The following is a 16,721-nucleotide window of genomic DNA, read 5'->3' as shown; positions in this document are numbered from 1 at the left end:
TATTCTGAGGAATTTTGAGACAATTTTCTGCATGCTCAGCAGTATTGTATTGAGGTGATTGTGGATATTTAAACACATCAAGGACAGACATGACTCAAACTTTGATATAATTAGGTATGTTAATTTGAAGAATTGTAAGAAGCTCTTCTTCCACACCTCAAGTGTCATACTGGATCAGTGTGGGCTGGGAATGTGCAAGTTGCCTTAGGAAAACAATGTTAGCAAAAACATTTTGACCACAAGTCCCTGTTTAGAAATTATCTAAAAAGTAAATTCTAGTTGGTGTAGGACATACTAGTTGAGCTCTCCGTTGGGGAGGGGAGAACTGCAAAGAAATCACAGATAGGTTGGAACTATAAGGAGCGGCTTCAGAGCAAACCACACAGAAGTAAACATGGACCATGATCATGTATAAATAGAACTGTATGATTAACTGATGTATTAAAGGGACACTGTCAGAAAGCGGATTAAAAAAAAACAATTGATTTGTCAATGTTCCTTTAATTATTTGCTAAATGAGACTATATGTCTGATAGTTTTCAAACCCACTTTAGAAGTACCTGTTACTGTTTCATTATCTCCATAACTTTTGACTGGTGTTTGATGTCTTAGGTCCCAATTCTGCAATGAGGTCTGTGCTACCAGATGCCTGCCTCGACCTGGAGCTCATTGCAGGATCAGGGCCTGAGTAGTGAGTTACCACATTACTGATGCCTCCAGCAGTAAGTCAATCTGATCTTGTAGAGTAAGATGGAAGGAAGTATGTTTTTAGTATTCAAATACATAATTATGGTAGGAGATTCTGAGAGTTGTACAGTTAAGTATAAAACAAATTCTACTTAGGTTTTGATTGCCTAATAATAACTAATGTTTAAATACAGTTTACAACTGAGCTTCCCGTGTTCTTATGAATTTATGAGATGGAAATAAGACAGAAATTCCAATTTTAGTCTAATTATCACTGTCATGGCAGCTTTTGTGCTTTGATTGTTGTAGTTTTTTACTTTGACCCTTTATTTTTATTTTTAATTAGATAGAGTGGTTGGACAATCTTGCGTTTAGTGAAGTCTTTAATAAAAAATTACATAAGAACATAAGAACGGCTGTACCAAGTCAAACCAAAGGTCCATCTAGCCCAGTATCTGTCTACCGACAGTGGCCAATGCCAGGTGCCCCAGAGGGAATGAACCTAACAGGCAATGATCAAGTGATCTCTCTCCTGCCATCCATCTCCATCCCCTGACAAACAGAGGCTAGGGACACCATTCCTTACCCATCCTGACTAATAACCATTTATGGACTTAACCACCATGAATTTATCCAGTTCTCTTTTAAACGCTGTTATAGTCCTAGCCTTCACAACCTCCTCGGGTAAGGAGTTCCACAAGTTAACTGTGCGCTGCATGAAGAAGAACTTCCTTTTATTTTTTTAAACCTGCTGCCTATTAATTACATTGAATCCATGCCTTAGTCATTTGCCTGATGATCTTGATCAGCTTATTTTGTTCATTTAAATTTAATTATTCACTTTAAAGAGAAGTTACAGTGAGAGGTTTATTTTAAGAAGGATGATTGTGCCTTGAGAGTGACTTGGGTTAGACCATGATGTGTGGGGATAATCCTTAGGGCTCTAAGAGGAATGCAGAGCATGCTTTGCAGGAGGATTGATGACATTCTGGAGACGTTTGTTTTTCAAGCAGGTTTTTCATAATGACATTCAGTGAATGTCTCTTGTTCTGGAGGTTTTAAACAAACTGCCTTTATATGTGTGCATCTGACATTCCATTTCTGGGCTTGTGGACAAGAGTGCATACTTCTTACCCATTTTTATCCTCTTTTTTATAGTTCCTTTTTTCTTTCCTCAGCAGTGAGTGATGAATCTAATCGAGAGTCAGAAATTGCTCCCAGAGAGCACATGGGTCCTGGTGGCTCTCTACAATCTCGTGAAGAGAAACAGGAACCAGTGGTTGTTCGGCCATACCCACAGGTTCAGATGTTGGCACAGCACCATACGGTCCAATCTGGTGCTGCAGTTACAGTGACAGCTCCGCCGGCACATTTGACTCCAGCAGTGCCACTTTCCTTTTCAGAGGGACTTATGAAGGTAATGAGGTGGATCATGACTGAGTTGATAATGCAAATAAGCCACTAGAGGAGTTAATACTTTCCCAGTTCAGTCAAACAGCTCTTGACTAATTTCAGTTGTATTTCATTTACCTCCTCTTGACTAAAATGTTCTTTTCTATAAATTGCTTTATTTATTCAGCTGTTTTCCGTGCTCTTCTTCTGTCAATATGTGCCTCTTCAGTATGGTACCCCTACTCCAGATAGCGGATTGGGAACCTTGCAGCCCTTAGGCCACATTTTGTGACCTTTCCACTTACTTTATTTCCTAGATTAAGGATGATCTAAGTCAATTTTACAACCCCCCTATTCATTCCTGGAAGAGAGAGGAAAGAATGTCAGTGAGATACTCACTTGTGTATATAAATAGAGCATTAAAATGAAGTTATGGAGAATCATGCAAAAACTAGGCAATTCCTACACCTGGGCAGAATCATTTTTGTGAAGATGAGGTTAAAAAGACACAAGACAGAGACCTTTGTAAGGGGTGGTTGTAACTTGAGCAATTATTGATTACAGCCGTTTTCTCTTTTTTCCATCTAAACCTTAACAAAACATGATCTAAGATCTAATTGGCAGAAGAGGAGTTGTGCAGAAAATCTAAAGGCTAAGAAGGGAAGAGAAAAGGGAGATTAAAAGTTTTTAAAAAAAGTAAATCAGGATACTAATGTCTGTCTTGTTTGGCTTTTTGTCTGTATTTGTGATGTTTGTGTGTTCTGTGTATCTAGACACTCTGGGAGATATGATCGGGGTTCTGTTGTGCTAAGTAATGTCCTCAGTGAGACACCACCCTAGCCAAAAGAGTTGCTTCCTTCCAGTTTCTCTCAGCTGAAAGGGACCCATGCTTCTTCCCTGCCTGCCAAAACACACACATCCTGTTAGCGCTATTGATGCAAACCTCACCAGGCTGTGATTTTTGAAGAGAGGTCTCTACTTCCTCATATTGAATTGTCACTATTTTTCTTGTTTCTTGCAGCCTCCTATGAAGCCCACCATGCCCAGCCGGCCTATTGCTCCTGCTCCACCCTCTACAATGTCAGCTCCTACCAAGGTTCCTGGGCAGGTTACTGTAACCATGGAAAGCAGTATCCCACAAGCCTCAGCTATTCCTGTGGCAACAATCAGTGGACAACAGGTTTCCTTTTTCCCTACCTTGCTATTTACTGAAGTGGGATGTTGGTTGAAAGTTCCTCTGTCCAGAAACCATCAGTAGAGCAGGGAGATCTTGAGAGGGGGATGAACTAGTCCATCATTTCTCCCCAAAGTATTAGTAACCACCAAGAGAGTGTGGAGATGGGAGCAGACTCCCCATAAGAAAAATGCAGCTGAGTAGGGAGATGAAGCAAGGGCCATAGGGCCTCACCCCATTAAAACCCTAGGCAAATGGTGGGCAGCCTGCGGCCCATCAGGCTAATCCACTGGCAGGCTGCCAGTTTGTTTACATTTGCATGGTTGGCCGCAGTTTGCTGTTCCTGGCCAATGGGAGCTGCGAGAATCAGCAGCCAGCATGTCCCTGCGGCCCACACCACAGCTCCCATTGGCCGGGAACAGTGAACTGCGGCCACTGGGAGCTGTGGGCAGCCGTGCAAATGTAAACAAATTGACGGCCTGCCAGTGGATTACCCTGATAGGCCGCAGGTTGCCCACCACTGCCCTAGGCAGATGATGGTTGCATCTCCATTGGTCCGTCTAATAAGCTGGGGCCAGATAAATCTGAAGAAATCTGATTTAGGCCCATTCTTCAGAACAAAGCACAATCCCTTCTTCTGCAAAGGTGAAGCTATCATTTTACTCTTTTAGAAAGATACTAGTTTTAGTTTTGAGACTCCATTTGACAGAACATGTAAGGTGGTAGCGTACTGACCTGCAAGCAGACTGAAATAATGAGCATTTTCTTAAACTCTCTCACTGTTGCTGCTCTACCAACGGACATGCTAGTGTAAACGGATGCTGTTTGTTTGTTTGATCACCTTGTTGTCTAGCTCTACTCAGAGCAAGTCCAGTTGATGTATTGGTAAGCAACTAGTTTATACAAGTTCTGCTTTTTGTAGCCCCACCAGTGCTGTCCCACACCAGACCAATAGTGGAGAACTTCTGAAAGCTCTGAGCGTAGGCAAGGCTTTGATGTGAATGCCTGCCAAGGAGTTAATGCCAAAGCACACTCCTGATTCTTGCATTTCAAAACTCGTTTACCAGAAACAATACTCAGCTCTAGCAAGTGAAATACCATTAGGTTAACGTAATGTAATGTGTGGTACCTACTAAACTTTATTTGTAACTGATTAGCAAATACTGTTCATGAATTTTTAGGGTAGGTGTTTCTACCTACTAGGGAATCACATCAATTACTGCTTTTTAAGTGACGTTCCTAAATATGTCTGGAAAGGCAGTTATAAGTGAAATATGAGGAGTTAATTTAATATGTTGCAGTTCTTCTCAGTTTCCCATATTTCTGTTAATTCTGCTGAATGGTTTGATAGGAACTGTCTAAAGAGATCACCAGATGCAGAAATGCCACCTGCCCAATCGAAATGGGACAGTGACTTGGAGGGAAAGAGAAATTGGTAACTGACACATACTTGCCTGAGTAGATGTGTGTTTGAGAGTTTCCACTGAAAATGGAAGGAGGCTGCAGCTTCATCCTGCAGAAATGTTCGTCTGTACCCCCCTCTCATTTTTAATACCTCTGCGTACTAGTGTATTTCCACAAAATTGTTAAATGTGATTTGTTGCTGCATTTGACCTTTTAACGTGGGCAGTTACCTGTGATCTTTCTCTCTGGGCAACATTTCTCATGGAATCCTCTTTTTTTTTTTTTCTTTTTTTTTTCTCCCTGCAGGGACATCCCAGTAACTTGCACCATATCATGGCAACAAATGTTCAGATGTCTATCATCCGAAGTAGTGCTCCTGGCCCCCCTTTACACATTGGAGCTTCTCACTTACCCCGAGGTGAAGTCAATGCGAGCTGTAAAAATGGCTCTTTTTCTCACTTGCTCAAGAAGGCTGCATCTACACTAGTTTCTTTTTTCCCTTAAAGTTTCCCACTATTATTAATTTGGGTATCACTCTAGCAGTAAGAATGCTAATGTAGACAGGGCTCCAGGTTGCTGCTGGCATTTTAAGTGTTATGTTTTCTAAAACTGCCTAGTGCAGGTGTACATGGTGGTATCAGCACCATCTTCTATTTGAACACTGTGCTGGCAGAACAGTGGTGTACTTTAGAAAACATGGCCTAGTTTAGGGAAGTCTATTGTGCAAAATGTCACAGTTTATTCACTGCTCGCTCCTGGTTGCTTACGATGCCTTGCAGCCTGTCTCCTATCCGTCCGCCACAATATCATTCCTATTCTGTAGTAAGGTGTATTACTGTGTCGAGTGGTGCACATTCAGACTTGTGTCTGAGACAATTGTTTGTTCTAGCTGTGTAGGTTTTTGTCTCTTCTCTCGTGATTTTGGCTATTGTGGTTTATTTAGCCTCTCTTTCTGTAGCTTGTAAAGCAGAACATCGGTCACTTTAAGAGGAGAGACCAGGTCAGCTAGCATGATTGCTATTTGAGGGATAATTTGTCTTTCAGGCTTCTGATAGCAGGCTTATTTTTAAGGTCTATTAATTGGGCTTCCAGTCTTAGGTAAAATCAGATTGATACAAAAAAACACCTACCAAATTTTTGCTTCCATGTCCCTCTCCTCTGTACTTACACGGAGCATTGGTATGTTTAGATCACAATATTATGCAGTTGCTCAAGAAAGAAATCTAAAATTTTTAAGCTAATTTAAAAAAAAAATACTGCTCTATACTCTTAATAGTGATTTTCGTTCACAAATAGGTATAACGCTCTAAAGAGCGTGCACTCTGGGCGTACTGCACTTTCAGTGATCCTATATTTGTGTATGCAATATGTTGAGTGTGCAAAAGTGTACTTCACTAAAGTATTTGGGAAAGAGCGTGTAGCTGTATTTGCAGTCTTTTACAGCCCATATGGAAGAATTTGCATGTGCCCATTTTTGTCATTGTTTTTTGAGCATTTAATTTGTGTCTATTTGAGCCTTTTGGGGAACCCACTTTAACATCAATTGCTCTTTGTATTTTCACTTAATACTTATTTTTTTTTCAGTCTGTCTGTTTCCAATATCTTGTTCATATTTTCTTCCTGTTAAATTACTCACTCTAGGTAATATTGAGTGAAATCTGCAGAAATTGTATGTGTCCCTTCAAATTATTTGACTGCATACTATTTGGAGTGAATTATTATGTTTGTGATCCTCTTGCAAACACAAACAGTTGATTTTTCTATGAACTAAAATTGCTGTTGAAATGCTTGAGGTTTTGGGTGATTAAATTGTTTTTCTGATTCTAGTTTTCACACTGTAGATGTCTGATAATTTTGGTACAGCAAACAATAGACAGATTACTGAACTGATGCCATGCATTTTGCTGTGGTGTTTTTAAAAATAGCTTCCATTTATTGTGCATCCATCTTTCCTCTGTTCTTCAGCAGATGGAGATAGGTTAACAGAATTGCCCGGTCACTTTTTACACACTTATTTAATATGCAAACTATTTCAGTTACTCCTACTCACTTATTTCAATAGTTTGCAATTGAAAAAGATCAAATTTATGAAATAACATTATTAAATGTAAGAAGTTGGAAAAGGTCCAACAAAGCAGATTAGGATTTTTTGGCCTTTATTGCTAATTACAAAAAAAACCTTCTCTATCCCTTGAGTATCATTATTCTTAACCCTAATTTCGAAGTTGCATCACTAGAATGAAAACTAAAAGTATAAAATAAGAACATAGGAATGGCCATAGTGGCTCAGACCAGTGGTCCATCTAGCCCAGTATCCTGTTTTCCAACAAAAGCAGCAAAGAATCCTGTGGCACCTTATAGACTAACAGACGTTTTGGAGCATGAGCTTTCGTGAGTGAATACCCACTTTGTCAGATGTGGCTGGTGCCTGATGCTCTAGAACAGGGCAATTATCAAGTGATCCCTTTCCTGTCATCTAGACCCAGCTTCTGTCAGTCAGAGGCTTGGGCACACCCAGAGCATGGAGTTGCATCCCTGACCATCTTGGCTAATTGCCATTGATGGACCTATCCTCCATCAATTTACCTAGTTCTTTTTTTAAATCAGTCCTCATTTTGGCTTTCACAGCATCCCCAGCAATGAGTTCCACAGATTGGCTGTGCGTTATGTGAAGAAGTACTTCCTTATATTTCTTTAAATCTGCTGCCTATTAATTTAATTGGGCCACCCTTGGTTCTCGTGTTATATGAAGAAGTAAAAACATTTTCTTTTTTACTTTCTGCACACCATTAATGATTTTATAGACCTCTATCATATCCCCCCTTAGTTGTCTCTTTTCTAAAATGAACAATCCCAGAGTTTTTAATCTCTCTTCATATGGAAGCTATTCCATACCTCTGATCATTTTTGTTGCCCTTCTCTATACTTTTTCCAATTCTAATTTATCTTTTTTGAGATCAGGTGACCAGAACTGCATACTGTATTCAAGGTATGAGCATACTATGGATTTATATAGTGGTATTATGATATTTTCTGTCTCATTATCTCTGTTTCCTAATGTTTCCTAACATCCTGTTAGCTTTTTTGACTGCGGTTGTATATTGAGCAAATGTTTTCAGAGAACTATCCACAATAACTCCAAAATCTTTCTTGAGTCTTAACAGCTAATTTAGATCCCATTGTTTTGTGTGTATAGTTGGGATTATGTTTTCCAGTGTGCATTATTGTGGATTTATCTGCACTGAATTTCATCTGCCATTTTGTTGCCCAGTCACCCAGTTTTGTGAGATCCCTTTGTAACTCTTAGTAAAGTCCACAGCTGATCTCTATCTTGAGTAATTTTATATCATCTGCAAACTTTGCCACCTCACTGTTTACCCCTTTTTCCAGATCATTTATGAATATATTGAACAGCACAGGTCCCAGTACAAATCCTTGGGAAATTCTGCCTTTTATCTCTCTCCGCTGTGAAAACTGACTATTTATTCCTATCCTTTGTTTCCTATCTTTTGACCAGTTACTCATCCATGAGAGAACCTTCACTCTTATCCCATGTCTGCTTACTTTAAGAGCCTTTGATGAGGAACCTTGTCAAAGGCTTTCTGAGAGTCCAAGTATATTCTGTCCATTGGATCGCTCTTGTCCACATGTTTGTTGACCCCCTGCCCCCTCAAATAATTCTAATAGATTGGTGAGGCATGATTTCCCTTTACAAAAGACCAATTTGCCTGGTACTGAAATTTCACTCACCAGCCTGTAATTGCCAGGATTGCCTCTGGAGCCTTTTTTTAAAATTGGCATTACATCTGGTACAGAGGCTGATTTAATCAGTAGGTTACATACCACAATTAGTAATTCTGTAATGTCATATGAGTCCTTCAGAACTCTTGGGTGAATACTGTCTGGTACTGGTGACTTATTACTTCTTAATGTATCAATTGGTTATTCCATAACCTCCTCTATTGACACCTCCATCTGGGACAGTTCTCAGATTTATCACCTAAAAAGAAGGGCTCAGGTGTGGGAATCTCCCTTGCATCCTCTGCAGTGAAAACCAATGCAAGGAATTCATTTAGCTTCTCCTCAATGGCCTTGTCTTCCTTGTGTGCTTTTTTTAGCACTTCAGTTGTCCAGTGGCTCCACTGATTGTTTGGCAAGTTTCCTGCTTCTGATGTACTTGAAAAAAAAAATTTGCTGTTAGTTTTTTTATCTTCTAGTCTGCTAGTTGCTTTTCAAATTCCTTTTCAGCCTGCCTAACTGGACATTTTAATTTTGCTTGCCAGAGTTTATGCTGCTTTCTGTTGTCTTCAGTAGGATTTGACATCAAATTTTTAAAGGATGTCTTTTTGTCTCTAACCCCCTCTTTACTCTGTTTAGCCGTGGTGACTTTTTTCCCTCTCCTCTTACTATTTTTTAATTTTTCTTCACTTAGGGTATACATATAGTTTGAGCCTCTATTGTGGTGTTTTTAAAGTTTGTTTGTGACTGTTCCTTTTATTTCTGTTTAACTAGCTTTCTCATATTTGTGTAGTTCCCCTTTTTGAAGTTAAATGCTAGTGAGGTGGGGTTCTTTGGTGTTCCCCCCCCACAGGGATATTAAATTAAATTTATATTATGGTTGCTATTACTGAGCGGTACAGTTACAATCACTTCTTGTCACTTAGGACAAGATCAAGAATTGCTTCTCCCCTTGTGGGTTCCAGAACTAGCTCTTCCAAGAAGCAGTCATTAGTAGTGTCTAGAAATTATATCTCTGTATCTTGTTGTGAGGTGACATGTACCCAGTCAGTATGGGAATAGTTGAAATTCCCCATTATTTTTGAGTTTTCTGTTTTTGTAGCCTTTTTAATCTCCCTGAGCATTTCACAATCACTGTCATCATCTTGTTCACGTGGTCAGTAGTGTATTCTTAGTTCTATTCTCTTATTATTCAAGCATGCAGTTTCTATCCATAGCGATTCTAGGTACAGTGTTATTTGTTTAACATTTTTTCTGTATTTGACTCTAAGCTTTCTTTCACATGTAGTGCCCTCCCCCAGCAGTATAACCTACTCTGACTTTCCTGAATATTTTATGCCCTAGGTATTACTGTGTCCTATTGATTGTCATTGTTTCACCAATTTTCTGTGATGCCTGTTAAATCAATATTCTCATTTAATACCAGTCACTAAAGTTCACCCATCTTAGTATTTAAACATCTAGAATCTGTATACGAGCACTTACAAAATTTGTCATTATTTAGTTGTCTGCCTTCAGGTGATGTAAATGAATGAGACTTTTTTTCATTTGACTGTTTCTCTTCAGTTCCTGTTTATAGTTTATCAACTTCTGCCCTCTCTTCTTTACTAGGATATAGACACTCCCCTTTAATAAACCCACTAGGGATGTCTCTGTTTGAACCATGTGCTCCTCCACCCTGTCGTCTTTCTCCCAGCCCTTAGTTTAAAAACTCCTCTACAACCTTCTTAATTTTACACGCCTCTCTGTGTATTGGTAAGTCAGTCATTTTGATACGTTTTGCAATAACACATGTGATTTGTTCTTCAGGTGCAGCAGCGGCTGCTGTGATGTCCAGCTCTAAAGTAACCACAGTTCTGAGGCCAGCGTCACAGTTGCCAAATGCAGCTACAGCTCAGCCAGCTGTTCAGCACATCATTCATCAACCAATCCAGGCAAGCGGCAATCATGCTGTATTGCAGACATTCTATTACTGTTCATTCAGAGATCGTCCTGGCTTTTAGGAGGAATCCACCCAGAACATAACATTAGCATCCTTTATTTACTGGACTGTTGGCATTGGCAACCATCGCTTCTGTTTTTATTACTTAGACACCCCAGCCTTATGAAGCTGGTATTGGCAGCACTATGCAGAAAGCTTTACAGGCTTTTTTGTAGGCTAACTATGAGCTGGAGATTAATCAGTTTGTAGACAGTTTAAAGGTCTGTAAACTCTGGAGAAGTCTTCATTCTGAATATGCTTGAAAACTTTATTTAAGTCCAAAAAGACCTGGCTTGAGTTTGTGCTGTTACTTTATACTCAAACTTTAAATCAGTTTGATGGGGATGATATAAATCTAATACTGGATCAGGAAATATATATATTTAAAATGAGATGGTGCGTGCTCATGTGTATGTCTGATTCCACATAATGTTGTGCATATTTTTATAGTTCTGTCCAAATGTAACCACATTTGCATAACTGTCTATAGTATAGATTATGTTTGGTAGTTTTTCCATTTTTTTTTAATAATGGAAATATCCTATCTCCTAGAACTGGAATGGACCTTGAAAGGTCATAGAGTCCAGCCCCCTGCCTTCACTAGTAGGACCAAGTACTGATTTTTGCCCCAGATCCCTAAGTGGCCCCCTCAAGGATTGAACTCACAACCCTGGGTTTAGCAGGCCAATGCTCAAACCACTGAGCTATCCCTCCCTCCCTCAGTCATGAATGGAATGCATCAAAATAAAATAAAAAACAAAACAAAATAAAAAACATATTTTCTAATAGCATATGGAAGCTCTGAATCATTGGAACAGTTTCCGTACATATCTGATCTTTTAACTGCTTTTGATCATCAAATACCTCTGATGCTTCTGCTCTGAAAACCAGGCCAGCGCTTCTTAGGAGCTCACAAAAGAGTTTTATAGACTGGGTACCAAGGCTGGCTTTAGGCCAATTCAACCAATTCCCTTGAATCAGGCCCCACCCCTAATAGGGCCCCGTGCCCAAACCCTGGTCCGGCATACCAGCAAGAGCCAGTGCGCCACACTGCTGTGGCCCGGCTTCCCCAGGGGGCAATTTAAAGGGCCTGGGACTACCAGCAGGGGTTGGAACCCCAGGCCCTTTAAATTGCCACCAGAGCCCCACTGCTGGAGCCCTGGGGTAGGGCTGTGGGGCTCTGTGGGCTATTTAAAAAGTCCGGGGTCTCGTTGCTTCTACCGCCCTGGAGCCCCACCGCTTCCCGAGGACTCCCTCGGCTATTTAATGGGCCGGGGCAGTAGAAGCAGGGGAGCCCTGGGCCCTTTAAATAGTCCCTGAGCCCCAGGGACCCTGGTGGGGGAGGAAGGAGGAGGGGGCACTCACCGTACAGGGTGGGTTGTACCCCCGTACCTGCACCCCCTGCCCTGCCGGCAGCCAGCCCCTGCTGCACCCCCTGCCCTGCCGGCAGCCAGCTCCTGCTGCACCCCCTGCCCTGCCTGCGCAAGCTCCTGTCTGCAGCCAGCCCCACACCCCCTGCCCACAACAGCCCCTGCCTGCAGCCAGCCCCGCACCCCCTGCCCTGCCCACAGCTAGCCCATCTCCAGCCAGCCCCGCACCCCCTGCCTGCATCCAGCCCATCTCCAGCCAGCCCCTGCCGCACCCTCTGCCCTGCCCGCACCAGCCCTGCACCCCTTGTTCTGCTTGCACCAGCCCTGCACTCCCTGCCCTGTCTCCAGCCAACCCCTTGCCACACCTGAAGCCAGCCAGTCCCGCACTCCTCTGTCTCCAGCCCTGCCAACCCATGCCGCACCCCCCTGTGGCCCTGCCTGAAACCAGCCAGCCCAGCCCCCACACCCCTGTCTCCAGCCAGCCTGTGCAGGCAGGACAAGCCCCACTCCTTGTCCTGCCTGGAGCCATACCCTACCTCCAGTCAGCCCCTGCCCTGCCTCCAGCCAGCCCCATGTCCACTGGTGCCCTGCAGTTCCCAGGGCAGTAACCCTGCACACCTGCTTCAGTGAGGGGGGCAGGGAGCAGCTGGGACCCACACATGTGCACACCCTAGGGTGACCAGACAGCAGGTGTGAAAAAGCAGGAAGGGATGGGGGATAATAGGATCCTATATAAGAAAAAGACCCAAAAATCGAGACTGTCCCTATAAAATCAGGACATCTGGTCACCCTAGCACATGCCCAGGGAATGGCGGGGACCCACACAAGTGAAACAGAGCTCATTTCTAGTTCAGGCCCATCTTTTTGGAAAAGAACTTTAGGTAAGGTTAACATACATCTGTATTTTCCCGAACATGTCAGGCTTTTTGGTTCTTAAATGGCCACCCGGGAGGAAAATATGGACGTATGGTAACCCTGTTGGTACAAAAAATACATACTGGGTACATCCCTGAAATCAGAACTTTTTATAGGGAACCGGTTGCTAACTTATGAAAGGCATTTTTTTTACATTTTTTTTACATTTTTTTTTTTTAAAGTCATCCTTGCTGGGACCCCGCTGAAAACGTTCGAATTGGGCCCTGCACTTCCTAAAGCCGGCCCTGCTGGGAACATCTCTACTTGCCAGTATTTTATACTGAGATCTAGGAAATTTGGCTTTATCAAAGTATTTCCCAGCTACTTTCTCAATTGCATCATTGTGACTTACTTTTATTATTCTGTTATCTTTACAGTCTCGTCCTCCTGTGACGACATCAAGCACTATCCCTCCTGCTGTAATAGCAACAGTCTCTGCCACAAGAGCTCAGTCTCCAGTTATTACTACAACAGCAGCACATGCTACAGAATCAACCCTGAGGTAAACACATAAGGAAAGTGTCTTGAGGAGCCCCAAGATTCCTGACGTTCACATAGCATGAAAGGGAATAGAGAAGGCTGATACCCCGTGAATGTCAGAAATACTATATAGGAGTTGAAGATTTCTCTGCTGAGGTCCAGTTGATACAGCACGAGTGTGTCAGGAGACATGGGTTCTTTGCTCTGACAATGACTTGTTGTGTGACTTTAGGCACATCACTTAAGCTTTGTCTGAGTGAGTTCATCTGTAAGACAAGGGAAAGTAATGCTTACCCATTGTGTGAAATGCTTGCAGCTCTGTGAAGGAAAAACACTGTAACTGCTAAATATTGTTTTCTGTTCCCAGAGAGAAAAACAGCTAAACAGGAACTCAGGAACTTAACAGAAACTTGACCAATTTGTTTCCCAAGGAATTGGGTTTACTGGTCTGCCATGGCAGCATCTGGCTAATTCAGTCCCATCCTCTTCTAGCAGAAGTTGATGTAGAAAATGGCATATGAGTGTTGGAATATTCAAAATATCTCAGGGTGTGGGGAGGAGTAGGAATTGAAATTAGCTTGTTTTACTCATGTTGGTATCTAGATACTGAAGAATCTGTGTGTTCCCACCTGTGGAAGACACAGAATAAGAATTATACAGCAGGCACTTCTGCATATTCTGTCACTGTGTTAACATGGATTTGATAGTAGTGTAGCCCTCAAAGAGAAGACAAGTGGAGTCTGATGTCCCTGCTTGCCAGTATTGGGAGAGCCAGTAATCCTTGTTTAGCTGTCTGGATACTAAATAAAGATTACTTCCCTGAACGTCCTTTCTCTTTTCCCAGTCGGCCCACTCTGTCTATCCAGCAACACCCACCTTCTGCAGCTATTAGTATTCAGCGCCCTGCGCAGCCGCGGGACACGGCAACTCGGATCACGCTGCCATCTCACCCAGCCATAGGAACACCAAAACAGCAGCTCCACACCATGGCTCAGGTAAATCCCATGAGATGAGATCAGTGTAGTTTCTTCCACAGTTCAGGCTGTGAGAAAGTTGGGATTTTTTGGGTCAAAAGTTATGGACACAGTTGTGTTTTGGTGTGGTCAGTGCAAGTGGTGTATGGGCAAGGGGCAGGTGTTTGTGTGGGTGGTCAGCTGTGGGGGGAAAGGGTGTGTGTTGGGAGAAAATCATGGCCCACAATTGTTTTTTATAGTCTTATCCCATATTTTTTTCTTACTTTGAACCACAACATCTTGATGACCCAGAGTAAGTGATGAACAGGGTTCAAAGTTAGGCCTGAAACCTGGTGTCCTGTTCTCTTAGGAATAGCTGCAATATGATTGTAAAGCAAATAAAATGTAAAATGTATCTAAATTTATCTTGATATGAAACTTCCTTTTCTCTAGAAAACCATTTTTAGTACCGGTACTCCGGTGGCAGCTGCAACAGTGGCACCCATTTTGGCAACCAATACTATTGCTTCAGCAACCACGGCCGGTGAGTATTCACAGCTCAGTAGTGGGACCATCATGTCTCCAGAATGTCTTCGTTCTGCAAACAATCATCAGAGATCCTGTCCTTAGTTAGGTTGTGAATTGTTTTTGTTGGGGGGGGGGGGTATAGGGGGCAGGGAATGCGTGGATAGAAAATTCCTGGTGCTTGTTCTCTAGTTCTCTCTGTGTGTTTAGGATATGGATATTAGGGTGATGTAGCTGTATAGAAATCTATAGTGTCACTCTCTGTCTTTCAGGTTCTGTGTCTCATACCCAAGCTCCTACAAGTACAATTGTCACCATGACAATGCCCTCCCACTCTTCCCATGCCACTGCTGTGACCACCTCAAACATCCCAGTTGGTGAGTGATTTCAGCTTCGGATGGAATGGGTGTAATTCAGTTGACATCTCTTTACACCTACATCCAGGATGGTCTGGGGCATCTATGTATTACTAGCACATTAAACAAGAGAAATAACAAAAAAATCAATCCAAATGGGAGAGAGAAACAAGTAGATTTGATAAGCCCTAATATATTTTTTAATGGTGCAGGGAGAGTTCTGGAAGCACTTGGTTAGTCTAATTAACTATTGGCCTCCTAACGTGCATCTTTATTCCAAACAAACTTGAGCCTCCTGGAACTTCATACCATGTAGTATGATGTATTGAGGATATGTCTACTAAGGGATATAAATGTGTCTCCCTTAGTGAAGGAGTAAGTTCTCCTTCAATGTTGCTAGAAGTTTTAGCTGGAGCCTAGTTGCATCTGACTGTGTTTTGAGAGTAGGACACTTAGTCTAGTTTATCTCCTCACTCACTGTCTTAGCACCTAGATGTGAAATATGGCTGAGACATCTGTTTCCAACAGTGTTACTCAGAAGCTCTTAAAATTGTTGCTGCTGACTAAAGGTACTGTTGCTAACTTTCAGGTTAGAAAACTCTTGAGTTAGGTGTTTTGTTTCATAGAGGAACTGTTGTAAAACTAGAGCACTGGCAGGTCTGTGGCTTTATTTCTGTTAGCCAGGTCTTTCATGAAATCCCAGCTGAAATACAACCTCTTGTATTTCTGTGCAGAGATGGAGAATGGTAAATGAGCTATGCTCTGTCTCTAGGGAACCTCTATCATGGCTGGAGATAAACTCAACTTCTGACTAGCAAAAGCTCCAATATCAAGTGTAAAATGTTTTGTTTGCCTTTGTGGTCAGTGTACCTTACCAAAGCCTAAACTCCAGAACCTGTAAACAAAGCCAGTGATTAGCACAAATATTATCAGCAAAGGCCAAGTACCAAACTTTCTGCATCTTCACCTGCCTGTTCCACACCCTGCATCCCAAACAATAAAGGTCTAAACTTTTGCCACATTGAATTTGCCTTTGAATGTATTCCAGCAGGCTGTGTCTGTCTTCAGCCACTTATCTGTGGAGGCGGTTGTAGTTTTCTTTAAAATCTTCCTGTGAGGCCTGGGAGGGAAGCATGGTCTCCATTCACCAGTTGCAACTGGAGAGTTCCATGGTCCTCCTGGGTTTTGCTTGCTCTCATTAAAACTTCTGTTCTTCTCTCCTTTTCCACCATATGGATTGGTCCCTGAAGATCTGTCCACTCAAGCGATTGGCAAGGGAAAAAAGGGCTGATCATGGAGAATTAAGATTATTCAGGGATTGAGGTCACTTAATTTGATATTATGTATTTTATATGTGCACTTAGAGCCCAAGGGTCACACATTACAAATGAATTAGAGTTTCCATTCCTTCTCTGATTCTGCCCTGTTAATGACATAAAAAGACTTGTTCATTTTCACTGAGGAGAAGAAAGTTTAATCATCTGGATTTCAAACTTTCCTTTTCTGCATCTGCTCTCTTCTTTGTTTTGGCTGTTAATTGGCTACTTGTTTTTCATTATGCAGCTAAGGTGGTTCCTCAGCAAATCACACACACTTCTCCTCGGATCCAGTCTGATTATACAGGAGAGAGGAGTAATCTCATTCCCATATCTGGACACCGAGCATCGCCAAACCCAGTTGCCATGGAAACAAGAAGTGACAACAGGTAGATGGGAAACAATTCTTTAAGTAGAGCGCCTGGCTGCT

General features: G+C 42.0%; 1 protein-coding gene across 5 annotated transcripts in view; it reads left to right on the top strand.

Moving 5' to 3' along the window:
- The window catches only part of SAP130 (Sin3A associated protein 130), a 33,513-nt gene that overhangs the window by 1,300 nt on the left and 15,492 nt on the right, over window positions 1-16,721 (top strand). For 3 of the 5 annotated variants that reach the window (XM_050966238.1, XM_050966236.1, XM_050966235.1), the window contains 9 exons: window positions 1,866-2,104; window positions 3,101-3,259; window positions 4,964-5,075; window positions 10,205-10,329; window positions 13,039-13,163; window positions 13,986-14,136; window positions 14,548-14,638; window positions 14,892-14,996; window positions 16,539-16,680. In XM_050966238.1, the coding sequence (XP_050822195.1) occupies window positions 1,866-2,104; window positions 3,101-3,259; window positions 4,964-5,075; window positions 10,205-10,329; window positions 13,039-13,163; window positions 13,986-14,136; window positions 14,548-14,638; window positions 14,892-14,996; window positions 16,539-16,680 (1,249 nt within the window). The remainder of the gene's footprint in view (window positions 1-1,865; window positions 2,105-3,100; window positions 3,260-4,963; window positions 5,076-10,204; window positions 10,330-13,038; window positions 13,164-13,985; window positions 14,137-14,547; window positions 14,639-14,891; window positions 14,997-16,538; window positions 16,681-16,721) is intronic. The other 2 variants (XM_050966239.1, XM_050966237.1) reach the window with 1 other exon arrangement.

This window comes from Gopherus flavomarginatus, chromosome 8 (assembly GCF_025201925.1).
Source record: "Gopherus flavomarginatus isolate rGopFla2 chromosome 8, rGopFla2.mat.asm, whole genome shotgun sequence".
Classification (NCBI taxonomy): domain Eukaryota; kingdom Metazoa; phylum Chordata; order Testudines; family Testudinidae; genus Gopherus; species Gopherus flavomarginatus.
This window is presented reverse-complemented; position numbering and strand designations above follow the sequence as displayed.